The sequence below is a fragment of the Vanessa atalanta genome, chromosome 30, assembly GCF_905147765.1.
Source record: "Vanessa atalanta chromosome 30, ilVanAtal1.2, whole genome shotgun sequence".
Classification (NCBI taxonomy): domain Eukaryota; kingdom Metazoa; phylum Arthropoda; class Insecta; order Lepidoptera; family Nymphalidae; genus Vanessa; species Vanessa atalanta.
Genome location: NC_061900.1, coordinates 1,822,319 through 1,836,500, shown reverse-complemented (window position 1 = coordinate 1,836,500; position 14,182 = coordinate 1,822,319). Strand labels below are relative to the sequence as shown.

Genomic DNA, 14,182 nt, shown 5'->3' with positions numbered 1-14,182 from the left:
TTTAATAAATATTTGATTTCATTTTTGTAATTCGTTTCGAAAATAAATAATAGTAAGGGCAGATTGAGGATTAAAATCTGGGGCACAATATGAAAATACACTGAAATTACCTTATTTTAACGAGTTGTTACGTTCCTACTCATGTAACACGGCTTGCACCATGATCGAGTTACTTTATAGAAATCATCAATTTCATAATTAAATAAATTGTTTATGAATTAACGACGGAATGTATTTATTTCTATCGGTACCTTTTAAAGCAATAATTAGTAAAATTGTTATAATTTGACCATATCTAGATATTATTTAACTCGTCGGAAACTTTGATGTAGGCCCCGTCTCATGCGGAGGCCCCAGCCCTGCAGTAATTTTTCTATCGGTTGGGTTTTTTGATAAAGGTCTGATTTATTAATGCAATAAGATATTATTACTTAATTAACCATTAGTTTTATCTGATCTTTGAATATTTTGATTTTATATTTTAAAATTGTATGCATTTTTAAAGCTGAATATTAGCGAGTTGATAATCAAATGATATATTAATTATACCTTCTGTTAACAATAAACATGCAAAATACGTTCCAAGAATCGGTCGAACTAACTGCTTTTAAAACTAACAACACTTCCTTAAATAAATATTATGCCCCTGATTTAAAATTCAATCAAACAAAAACACAATCAGGCGAGATTATTTATTCATAATTATAAATATTATCACAATTATTGAGATTCCTTGAGCATTTCAGTTCGTTTCTTGTTATCGTTCTTCAATTTCACTTCTGAAAAAAAAAACAAGACTAATTAAAATTTATTTCATTTTCATCCTTAAATGTTGCTATACAACTAACTGCCTGGTTTTCCTTAGATTCGAGCTTATAGCCAATATCAGTTATTAGGCTTAAGTTTCAAATATTTTTAGATGCAAGTCAAGTCAGTTATAGGTTAAATAATACTCTCATGTCTCTTGCAAAGTAGTGTTGGGTTCCTGGTCTCTTGGGCTGTGTTCTATTGCACTAGTACAGTGAGCCAAGAGTGTTTGAGTTCTCCTATGTAATTAATTATTCTTTTATTTATTTAAAATACTTTATTGCACAACACAGGAACACATAATGGAAACACAAAACATTAAATAAACCGTGCGCAAAGGCGTTCTTATCGCTTATAGCGATCTCTCACAGACAACCTTTGGTGTTAGAAGCTTAGAACGAAAACAGGTAAGTGCAGAAATAGAGGGAGGAGATAAAAACTATAATATAAAAATATTTATACTAAAGTATAATAAACTACACATAGCTACATCCCAATAATACACACATAATAGTATAGTATATATTATATAATTATCGACTATATATATACTTTTATATTGTCCACTATAGCTGCGATTTGGTTAGCAAGGTATTTAAAATTATATTGAATGTACCTTGTGCTTAGCGGCGCAGTGCGCTCGGAGGGCGGAGGCCTGCGCGAAAGCGGCCCCACAGGGGCATGTGTGCGGTCGCTCCCCTGTATGCGTACGCATATGTACACGCAGGACATATTTACGCTGAAAATAAAAATAAATATTAAAGTAATTTAAATAGAAATAATAGCTCCATGTTCAATAATAGTTACTAGAATTATTAATTTCAAATTTAGATAAAAGGGGTCAACCATAAAAATACGTTACACGACTTTTATGGATTTTTTTTAAGATAAAATTGAACTGCTGTGCTAATTTAATCAAGTTTATTGGTAATTTGCAAAATGTGTGACGTCACCAGAGAGTGATAATTGTGACCACCTGTGACAAGGACTGGAAGGATAAAAAAGTCAAGTCTAAGTTAAGACAACATCTATATCAAACATTGCGCCATTGAAGTAGTAACTATTTTGATCGTTTTGTGCCATTTAGAGTTGCCATAACGATTGACAAAAATTTACTAATGATTCTTATTTTGTCTGTGTTTTTTGTTAATCTAAGTCATATATAAACAAAACAAAAAAAATCTTCAAAGCCATTCAACTTCATAATATTACTAACACGAAAATTCGTGATCATAGATTCTATATCTTAAATACATTCCAATACAATTACAAAAAGAGAAAAAACAATTATTATTTTTTTGTCAACAGTACTAGTCGTATCTATGACGTCATTTTGTAACGGTCGACAACGGCCAACTCGACGCGAACGCATACAGAAGACCATCACAATGAGAGGGAAAAGAGAATACACATATCCTTGCGTGCACCCTTGTACACTATACCACGTCCCGCATATATAAATATATGTTAGAGATAATTAGTTTACACTGGTATACGACCCCATTTATTAGAATGACAATAACACACAACGTGATTAACGTTTTAAAGATTGTCAGCACGTATTTTGTTACACTGCCGACTGATGGAAATATAAAGATTTAATGATGTATCTGTCAGTGTGTGTTCCCTTGTTGAGTGAGGCACTCGGTCTCTCGGCCTCGGGACAGCGCCAGCGCCAGACGTGCGAACTGACTGAATTAGTAAAATCAACGTCGGACGACAAAAGTAATCGTTTAGATGGCTATCCTTATGAATCTCCAACATATATACAGTATGGTCTCACGGAGAAGACGCGGTCGCAGAGCGGGCAGGGCAGCGCGTCGTGCGGCGGCGCGTGCGCGCGGCGGCGGTGGCCGCGCAGCGCGTCGGCGCTGCTGTAGCGGCGCGCGCACTGCGCGCAGCGCGCCGGCTTGTCGGCGCCGTGCGCCGCGCTGCGGTGCGTCGCCAGCGTCGACGCCGAGATGAAGCGCTGCTCGCAGTGCGGGCACTGGTGCCTGCGTAGCCGGAGTGTTACGTGATCGTTGGTCTCGCACTAGCTCGGGGGGCTCTAGATCTCGTAGGTTCTGAGTTCAACCCCAGATCAGAGCAAGGTGTTACTGGGTTTTTAACCGACTCGAAAAAAAAAAAAAGTTCTATATTCTCAAGGATTTGAAATTTTAGGTGTACTTTCGATTTGGTCACATTTAAATTTGAACGATAAAATACTATCTCTGAGGAGAGAAATACACAATTTATAAATAAATAATTTATCTACTCCAAGTATTGTTTGAAAAATAAGTTAATCATTTTATTTTGTAACTATAATAGTACATTACAACTTGTCAGTATTCACCATCATATATCTTGAAATGCGTTAAGCCGTTGTCATTGGCATGAATTTATATATCTATGGTCAGTTCGGATAGTCCCCCCCCCCTTTACATAAAAAAAGCTAGGTAGAGTGCGTATCTACATCTAAGAACAGTTGGCAATTCTTTCCTAAGATTGTCTATCAGTACCGAAAACGATCTGAAGGATCATTACATAAAATTTACTAAAACTTCTAAAATGCAGATGAAGCGCACGTAAGATTACAGTGAAGCCACAAAAGCGAATACACATTCAATTATACATACGAAACGACATCAAAAGTGCTGTTACTTTAATTATCAATTATATTAAATTCATTAAACCAACTCACTTGTACGACGACGAGTCGCGGTGTCTCTTAGCTCGTTTTAAATGCTGTTTCAAATTATCCTACAAAAAGAAAAATATAATTCCCTCAGTACAGTAGTATATAGCGATGGGGTACCGATTGCAAGTTTACTTGGTGGTAGGGTTTTGTACAAATCCGTCTGGGTAGGTACCACCCACCCATCATATATTCTACCGCCAAACAGCAGTACTCAGTATTGTTGTGTTCCGGTTTGAAGGGTGAGTGAGCCAGTGTAACTACAGGCACAAGGGACATTACATCTTAGTTCCCAAGGTTGTACAGTGCCATTGTCTATGAGCGGTGGTGACTTACCATCAGGTGGCCCATGTGCTCGTCCACCTACCTTTATAAAATAAAAAAAAAGAAGTAACTCACCATCGATTTGAACATTATATCACATTCCACGCAATAATAGTCCTTACGCTCATGCACCGACTGCATATGTTTCGTCAGCTGGGTGGCGTAGACGAACGAGCTGGTACACAAGTCGCACTGATGCAACTTTTTACCATCGTGACGCCTGGTTTGAGGAGAAATTGCATTTATTCAGTCAGAACATCGAAGAAGTAACAACAGTACCAACAATGTCGGTAACCGAATCACACCAGAACGGCTGAACGGTTGACCGTGATTCGTTCCAGTAATGGTGCCGTGAAAGAACAACGGACAGACAAAGTAACAAGATAATATCAGTAGATACATACTAGATATAAAATAACTTACATAATATGCACTCGCAGTGACTCCTTGCTTTTATAGAATTTTCCGCACAATTTACATTTCAAGGGTTCGCTCGTCGAATGCAGCCTCACGTGACGTTGCATCACTGTACGTTTACTGAAATAAATAATAATAATATACTCTAAATAATAATAACTGTTTGGAGGGGCCAGTGAGCCAATGTGAAAACAACCACAAGGGACATAACATTCTAGATAGTATTCAAGTGAATACTTACCATAACTTGACCTTACATATGCTCGCCTGGCTTCAAAAAAAAACAGCAATAAAAGATCATAAGTATTTAAGGGGTATGGGGCACATAGGACATTTATAATAACGCTAAAGTTCAAAACTACTAAAGGCAACAAAAGATGATAAACGCTTAGCGAGACGTGGGGCACTTAGGACATATTTATAGCTTCGCTAAAATCAATAACAGTTCATACGTACTTAGTGGTGTGGGGGCACTTGGGACATCTGTACAACGCAGCTGAATCCGTGTGCTCTAGCGAGTAGTGTTCCAGTATGTGCTGTCGCGATAATCTTATTAAATCGCACAATTTACATTTATATCTGAAAAATAATGTGTTAGTTACGATAGTTGCAGCCGTAGATGCCAAAAAAACTCCAATATTTAACCCAAAATGATGTTGAAATGCATCGTGTGCGGTACAGAGACATAAGGCTGGGCACACTTGGGTTTCTAACACTAGTTATTCATCTTCGTATGAAGTAAAGTTGGAAGCATACCGATAACGCGGTGTTAGGCTAGTGTAACATGTTAGTAAATATTTACTCGTTTATCCGACATCCGACTTTATTATCCGACTAAGCTATCGACAAAAACAAGACAAGTACGATTGATAGTCCACCAGACAGACAATATCCGAACGGACACAGGAATCCTAACATTTCATAAAGTTATGCACATATTTAGTAATAAATACCATGAAAATCAGTTACTACCTATTTTTATAATGTTGCTATTAGACATTCAGATAGGGGGCTACTTTGGTCCAAACCATCTCTTTGGTAAGGCAATTTATTTTATTCTTTTTCGTTGAATTTTTTCAAGATTAAAATGCTAAACAATCTGTTAGTGATTAAATTAAAACAGTTCGGAGAGAGTAACCGAAAAATTTTTGTCCCCTCTAGACGACCTTTCCTTTTCTATCCACTATAAACGATTATGTTTAAAAAAAATATTGGTTAACTTTACACGCGATTCTTAATAAAAAAATTATTTCGTTGCGTCTTTTTTTTATGATATCGGTAGGCGGACGAGCAAATTAACCACCTGATGGTAAGTAGTCACCACCACCCATAGACAACGGCGCTGTAAGAAATATTAACCATTCCTTACATCACCAATGCGCCACCAACCTTGGGAACTAAGAGGTTACATCCGTTGTGCCTGTAGTTACACACTCACTCTTCAAACCGAAACACAATAATACTGAGTACTGCTGTTTGGCGGTAGAATATCTGATGAGTGGGTGGTACCTACCCAGACCGACCTGCACAAAGCCCTACCACCAAGTAAATTGTTATTTAATACATAATATGCAACGAAAGCAACATCGTTAAACTCATTGGCATTTATTTTGGGCCAAAAATAATCCCAGGTGTACACAGCCTTACTACATGTTCACCAGAACCGTATTGATGGTTTAGAAACGTACAGAGGACGACTATACACTGTTATTTAGATAGATCTCTCACCTCGTTGAATGCGACTTCATATGACCCCGTAATGACACTTTACTTGGACAATATTGCTCGCATAGTTCGCACCGAAACGGCCCATTGCTCTGTGAAAGAAAACTCATTATTAAGGCGATTGTTTTTTTAATCTTCGTTTTGTCTTTAACATAAAATTTTAATTGTAAAATACGCCTCACTGTGTCCATGTTACTGCGCCTTAAATAAACTGTCTCTCAATCTTTACATTTTCAAATTATTTCAAACGATTCGATTTTGAAAATTTTGGAAAATATGAGTTGGTACCAAAATTACTTTAATTCATTTTGTCGCCTTACATATCATTGGAATGAATCTTATTAACAATTAGGGAAGCATAAATAGTTCTATAGGTAGAAATCCTTATAGAATTCTTAAATAAATAAATAAATATTGGACAACATCACATACATTACTCTAATCCCAATGTCAGTAGCTAAAGCACTTGCGTTATGGAAATTGAAATTAACGGCGGTACCACAAACACCCAGACCCAAGACAACATAGAAAGCTAATGAACTTTTTCTACATCGACTCGGGAGTGGCGTACCCATGAAAACCGGTGTACACTAAGCATTGCACTAAGTACTTACACTAAGCTTAAAAACATCGTAAATAAAAGATTACTAACAGGGGAGTGTTTGTCCATATGTGATTGCAGAACGTCCTCAAAATTGAATCCTCTGACGCACTTCTCACATTTATATGGTAATATTTTATACTTCTCGCTGTTCGAATGCTCCTTCATTTCTTCCAATATCTAAAAAGATTGGGATACATTTAAAATACCCTAACTTAGCCCTACGCCCTAGCCTGCACGAGCCCCAGACTGTGACTGTTCTACCTATCCTGTAGACAGGGCAGACAGACTTAGAAAGTTAAATGGAAAAAATTAAAAATGGCCACCTGTGACCACCAGAAATATTTCTCTTATCAATACTAATAATACAAAGAGGTAAAATATGTTTGTTTATATGTAAGCGATAATCTCCGGACCTAATGTTCTAATTCCAAAACTGTTTCATTGGTAGCAAGCTATATTATTCTTTAAAGCAATATTGGGGGTATATATTTATGTCATATCATGAGAAGTGTAAGAAAAGATAGAAACGAAATGGATTACTACATAAGAAATACTAAGCATTCCTTAGATCACCAATACACAACGAAGCTTGGAAACTAAGATGTAACATCCCTTGTGCCTGTAGTTACACTGGCTCACTCACCCTTCAAACCGAAACACAACAATACTATGGCTTTTTTTGTGTAAGTGTTGCTGTAGTGTGTGTAATAAGTTATGTCTGGTTGGTGCCCAACCAGGTGAGCTTGCACAAAGTCAAGTATATTACTTACCTGTTCCTTAGTCAGTTTGATGACAACATACTCATTCGTCTCAGTAACCATTCTTGATGTAAATCCTTCTTTTACTTGTTTCTTCTTAGTCTTCTTTGTTCCACCGTTCGGAATGATATCCTCTAAATCTTCGAACCCTTCCTTTTTGACTTCCATTTTTTTATTAGATTCATCCTAAAATATCACAGATAATATTCGCTCTTTATCAAGTCATCTGGGGGGCTAATTCTACTAACAGCTGTTACAATAAGTTTTCGATTCTATTCCGATCCAATTTCGACAATTCCTCAGAATAAACCTCAGCTTTATCGCAACTTAAGGAAATCTACTTATTTATATCAGTTACGATACGATCCCAATTATTTTCAGATCCAACATCAAGTGAACCGTAACTCGTTCGTTGTGTTAGTTAAATAGGAAAACGACTTTACGATAACGTTTCGAAATTGGCGCCCTGGACATGGTATCGACGTGATGTTAAAGCGTATAATGCTTGAAACTGTTCACATGTGCTGTGAACCGTTTCACACAGTAACAGCCTGTAAATTTTCCACTACTGAGTAAATGCCTCATCTCCCTTTGAAGGGAAGGTTTAGAGCATATTCCACGAAATTAGACACCTGCAGGTTTCCTCACGATGTTTTCCTTCACCGCCGAGCACGGGATGAATTATGAACACAAGCACATGAAAATTCAGAGCTTCCCTGGGTTTTGACCCGCAATCATCGATTAACACGCACACGTTCTAACCACTGGGACATCTCGGCTTCGTTGAAACTGTTACCTTATCGGAAAATGTCGAATATTCCTCGACAACGAAATCCTCTTACAGATTTCAAGTCCTGGACCCAAACTCCTGGTCGGTTCGATAAAAGTTATTGGATTTGTCTTTTGGAAAGCACGTAAAGCGGTTGTTCCTGCACCTGAACTCTTTCCATTGGCGTCGGATTTGCGGTCCAAACAGATCATAAGAGTGAGGGAACAGAGAGTGCACCTGTGTTTGCGGACACGCTTGTGTCTTGCACGTAATCAGCTGATCTAAACTTACCAGTGGCTCTTCGTAATCATTACAATCTTCATCGTTGCTGTGATTCAGTAACACTAATGGTATATCGTCTTCAGCATCTGATTCCTCGTCTTTGAGAGTATCTTCTGTGTTCAAATCTATATCGTTATTCGGTCCTATGTAAAAGCAGGTTGTTTTCGATGTACTTAAATGCTCCATTCTCACTTTAGGAAACACGTCTGGACTCTGTAAAGAACACTTATTGTTACGTCAACAATATTTTTGACGATATGACGACCTCCGTGGTCGAGTAGTGTGTACACCGGTTTTCATGGGTACGCCACCCCGAGGTCCCGGGTTCGATTCCCGGCCGAGTCGATGTTGAAAAAGTTCATTAGTTTTCTATGTTGCCTTGAATCTGGGTGTTTGTGGTACCGTCGTTACTTCAGATTTTCCATAACACAAGTGCTTTAGCTACTTACATTGGGATCAAAGTAATGTACGTGATGTTGTCCTATATTTATTATTTTCTAAATACAGTTCACCTCCGCTAATCTGACAAACATTATCCAAGACGACGTCGGACGATCGAATTTGTAGAACTATAGATAGAGTACCGCCACTTATAGTACTAGTTGTCAAGCACTAGTACATAGCTACTGAGTCGCGAACAAGTCAACAACAAATGTTTGTTTTTTTATGTAGGCAGTCAGATTAGCAAATAAACCATATGATGGTAATTGGTGACCACTTTAGACACAGTGGTATTGTAAGAAATATTAATCAGTCCTGATAACACAAATGCTCTACAAAAATTGGGAATAAAGATATTACATCCCCGGTATCTGTAGTTAAACTTGCTCACTCATGCTTTATATTAGAACACAATCATACTTACTATTACTGTTTTTATTTACTGTTGTATATGGGGTGGTTACCTGCATTTTCATGGACAGTGGGTTTTTTTTCATAATAAAAATAGGCGGGCGAGCAAATGGACCACCTGATGGCAAATGGTCACCGCTCATATACAATGGCGCTGTAAGAAATATTAACCATTCCTTACATCGCCAATGCGCCATGTTGTTACACAACACATTCACCCTTCCAACCTAAACACAACAATACTGAGTTCTGCTGTTTGGCGGTAGAATATCTGATGAGTGGGTGATACCTACCAAGACGAGCTTACATAAAGCCCTACCACCAAGTACCAAGGACGTTTGCCACTTATAAAAAAAAAGTCCTACCAAGTCGGACTTGCACAAAACCCTACCTAGCTCTATTAAATAAAACATAATATATATACCTCTAAGCTTACCTCATCATAATAATCGCAGTCTCCATCACCGTTGCTGTGATTTAGTAACACTAACGGTATCTCGTCTTCGTCATCTGATGCCTCGTTCTTAAGATTACCTTCTAATTTCAAATTTAAATCATTATGTTTAACATAATTGTTCGATCTTTTCGATTTAACACAATGATCACTTTTAGCTTTACGTAGTACTCCTGGGCTCTAGAAAGGAAACTTATCAATTAAAATCAATTTCAAAGTATCATTAACAAATCAGCTTAAGAGTGGTAGTAGTGCTTAACTGGGAACTCGATTCCTCTCAAAAAGCACCAGAGAAAAGAAGGTACGTACTTTCTTACAAATACAAATCTCATACTTCTTACAAATAGGTGGACTTACAAATAGGCAACCCAATGGTAAGTCTTTCATAGACATTGCCGCTGTAAGAAATATTGAACATTCCTTAAATCGACAATGTGATACCGACCTTTGGTAATAATTTATGTCCCTTGTACCTGTAGTTTTACTAACTCACTTACACTATGAACTTCGGTTCACACAATAATAATAAGTATGCTACTTGGCAATAGGATATAGGTATAGTATATTTAGGAATATAGTAGGTGATACCTATGGCCCACTCCATAGTAGGTGATACATATGGCCAACCAAATAATTTCTATGATCTTAACTTACCGATTCTTCATCATATTCATTGCAATCTTCTTCACCATTGCTGTGACTTAATAACACTAAGGGTATCACACCCTCATCACCAGCTGCCTCGTTTTTAAGATTACTTTCGACTTTCAAATCCATATCACTATTTGGCCCCACGTAATTGTATGTTGTTTTCGATATACCCAAATGGTCAACTCTGACTTTAGATAGTACTTCTGGTTCCTAAAAAGAAAAAAGATTAAAGCAAAATAATTTGACGTAAGTTCCCATTATGACATTGTTTTCTAAGTTTCATAAAAAAAGAGGCGAACAAATGGGCCACCTAATGGCAAATGGTCACCACCGGTCATAGACACTGGCGTTGTAAGAAATATTAACCATTCCTTATATTGTCAATGCACCTATGAGGAATTTGTGCAAACCCTTGTAAAAAGAGGACTATTCTAATACTTGCTCGATATTTTTTATTAATCCCATAACAATAACAGGTATTATTATAAAAATAAATAAATATTAATAATTGATACATAACTTTAAAAAAAAGAAAATAAAAATCTATCAATGTGGGTCAAATCATTCGAGAAGAACGACGAGCTCCAACTCCAGCGAAGACCTGCTGATGTTTAGTAAATAAGAAAAACTGTAAACCGCTACATCCAACCAAAACCAAAAAGCGAAAAATGCACGGACAACAGAACAGTGGGTGAAGTCTAATTTAAAAAAAAACTATATACAGCCAATAAAATACTTACTTTACTGAGCGCTTCCTTTATAAATATATCTGAGAGGTGACATTGCTCAATAAATTTCACAATTCTTCTCAGGATGCTTTTACAGTATATACAGATATACATAATAACCAATGGATCTTCTACCTAAAAAAGTATAAAGACAAATGAAAGTCCTGACGCACTCACTCTATGTAAATAAATTATAAAAATAAAAGTGCCCCATGTGATGATAACTTATGTGCCCCATAAAATATTCTTGGGGCACAGTGTGTAATTTTTTCAGAAGATTTGTAGAAAACTTTAGTTAATATGTACTATATTATAATTGATTTTATGCACCAATAGAACAAATTCATACAGCAGCAGAGCCGAGGATTGTTTTATTCACAGAAAAATGTAGGGGCCGAAGTGTGATGTGTTAAAGTGCAGATATATTTAAATTGATTGTTGTAAGTAATCTTATTGATTCTTGATTACTAAATTTTATTATTATCACACTAGCGTCCCACCCAGTGTTTTCATAGGTGCAATTTATTAATATAGAAAATTATATCATATAATATTATTAAGACCTAAGACAGGCCAATGGAATAGAAAGGATTGCATGATCAAGCCCACACAAGATCCACTGAATTTCCTAAACAGATGGTATTTTTTGGTTTATAATTAGTCTCGTGCTCGGTGAAGGAAAACATTGTTAGGAAACCTACATGTGTCTAGTTTCAATGAAATTCTACCACATATACATCCACAGCACCAGACCAAACCAGCAGTGAAACAATTACAGGTTTACTTAACTTTTTTTTAATACAATTTATACTAGCACTCAGGAATAATGTAAACATATACTGGAGATTTTTTTTTTAATTGTATTTCTAGTTCTAGAGATTATTACCAACACACAAACAAACCTCTTTATAATATTAGTAAGGATCTAAATTAGCCGACCAAAAAACTTTTATCACTTGTAAGAAATGATGTTCAATTTTTAACTATTTCAGTGTAGGGTCAACTGGAATAAATGATGACGAAACTGTATCATACTTATCATGAACCCAGAAACTCATAAGTTTTTAGGCCGCATTAAATAGCTAGGTTTTAATAAATAATACCTTCGTTATAAATAAGCGGTAACGTTTTAAATCTTCGACAGACATGGGATGAATACAATCGCCAGTTCTTAGACAGGCTTGGCATATTTCCATATTATATGTTACTCCTAGTTTAACATTCATAAGCGCTTGTTTTTCTTTCTTCAAGACTTTATAATATACGAAAACGGCAGACAAAAACAATGAACACAAAATCGTGTTTTTAGTATTCAAACAGTGTTTACATTTGTCAAAGTGTTTTTTTTTTCAATTTTCGAAACTTCAATTCAGTACAATGCAAAAGTATTGCGTCATACGGTCAAAAGAAATTTAGTTTTAAAATTTAACCTCCACTATATTTTTGCGTTAATCAAATTTATTTATTATTATTTTTTTACAAATGATATACAAATTTACTTTCTTTGTAATAAATCTAGGAAGCCAAATCACCACTTTGTTGATGTCTAATATCCCTTTGTTGAGTTTATTACTAATTTAAAAATAATTAAAATAATTATTTCATTCATATATTTTTCTGTCTTTTGTTTATTACAGTAGGTGATTAATTACTCTTTTATTTTTTATCATGTTTTTTTTTTCATTTATTGCAAATGGTATAAACGACGACCTGTATTGTTAGACTATACTTAAAAAATAATGCAAATATTTTTATTTTTATCGAATTGACAGTAGCTGTTGGCCATAGTAACTTCTAAAGCCTCTGCCGGGTGTTGAGAGCCTACTGAATTTTGATGGACTTAGAGTAGGCACTTTCTAAGGGCACCTCCAGCCTAGGCGCGGAAGGGTGGTAATATATGAGGAACCTCAAACGAGGTCTGTTTGTATTTATTGTGTAACCTAACGAGTTAGCGTTCGCCGATTTGATCGGTTTTCTAATATAATTATATTTTAATTTTTTTAATAATTTAATAATAGCTTTGACGGAAGTGTTTAAAACGTCCTTGGGCGTCTATGCATCGGATTAGTTAAAGCAATTGACATATCTGTTGATTATTTTGGAACACAGCACTGATTGTACATTATAGAGTATTATAAGGCATTTTAATTGTTGAAAAAAAAATCATATTTTAGTAAACTATGTTTTTTTTTTCGACTTTATTCTTGTCGTCACGACGTTATAGTTACGATTTATAATCCACAAACATCGACGCATAAAATCGAAACTTCCGTTTTGCGTCAGACATGTGTAATTTTTTTAACAAAACGTTAAAATATTAAAAACAAGCATGTTTCTTATATTTTTGTTTTTTAAACAACGTAGTGATATTTTGTTCTTTTTCATTGTACGACGTCGGAATTGAGTTATGGTTCACTTGTGCGCGCTCTAATAGATCAACGCAGTTTAAACATGATCAGATAATTAGGGAGTTAAAATCTTGGTTTTTTTTTATGGCATTGGTTGGCGGACGAGCACATGGGCCACCTGATGGTAAGTGGTCACCACCGCCCATAGACAAAGCCGCTGTATGAAATATTAACCATTCCTTACATCACCTATGCGCCACCAACCTTGGGAACTAAGATGTCCCTTGTGCCTGTGATTACACTGGCTCACTCAGCCTTCTAACCGGAACACAACAATACACTGTACTGTTATTTGGCGGTAGAATATCTGATGAGTGGGTGGTACCTACCCAGACGGGCTTGCACAAAGCCCTACCACCAAGTAAAGAGATTTTAGAGAAAAGAAGAATTTAGAGAAAATATGGTTTTCACTTTTTGCGGGGAGGGTGTCGATTTATACTTATTTCGTCCTAGTTCTCATCGTGCAAGACGCGCAATAAACTTCAAGTAAAACATAAAAAATAAAAAAAATATTTATCGAAAACAAACTTTATTAATACTACAACAAAAATTATTAAAATTTCAAATTATATTAAATATATTATTACAGTATTATATACAGATTAAGTCATCGTCTGAGTTTAAAAAAATACAGGTTCATAGACAATTTACATTTTTTTTTTATTGTATCACTTGTTAAAATATTTATTCAAGTAGGCACTTTTAAGTCGCCACAGAGTATAAGCCGTC

The 14,182-nt window shown here is 35.9% G+C and overlaps 1 protein-coding gene across 1 annotated transcript; it reads right to left on the bottom strand.

Annotated features, from left to right (window-relative positions):
• Nucleotides 1-680: 680 nt before the first annotated feature.
• On the bottom strand, nt 681-12,373 carry LOC125075171 (zinc finger protein ZFP2-like). The gene is made up of 15 exons (XM_047686797.1): nt 12,149-12,373; nt 11,058-11,180; nt 10,321-10,527; nt 9,649-9,846; nt 8,370-8,573; nt 7,322-7,495; nt 6,600-6,728; nt 5,951-6,039; nt 4,679-4,801; nt 4,229-4,342; nt 3,881-4,025; nt 3,488-3,546; nt 2,591-2,801; nt 1,424-1,546; nt 681-779 (listed from the first exon to the last, which is right to left on the bottom strand). Exons 1-15 carry the CDS (start codon nt 12,269-12,271, stop codon nt 774-776), a joined length of 2,028 nt encoding a protein of 675 aa, XP_047542753.1. The 5' UTR covers nt 12,272-12,373; the 3' UTR covers nt 681-773.
• Between the last annotated feature and the right edge of the window lie 1,809 nt (nt 12,374-14,182).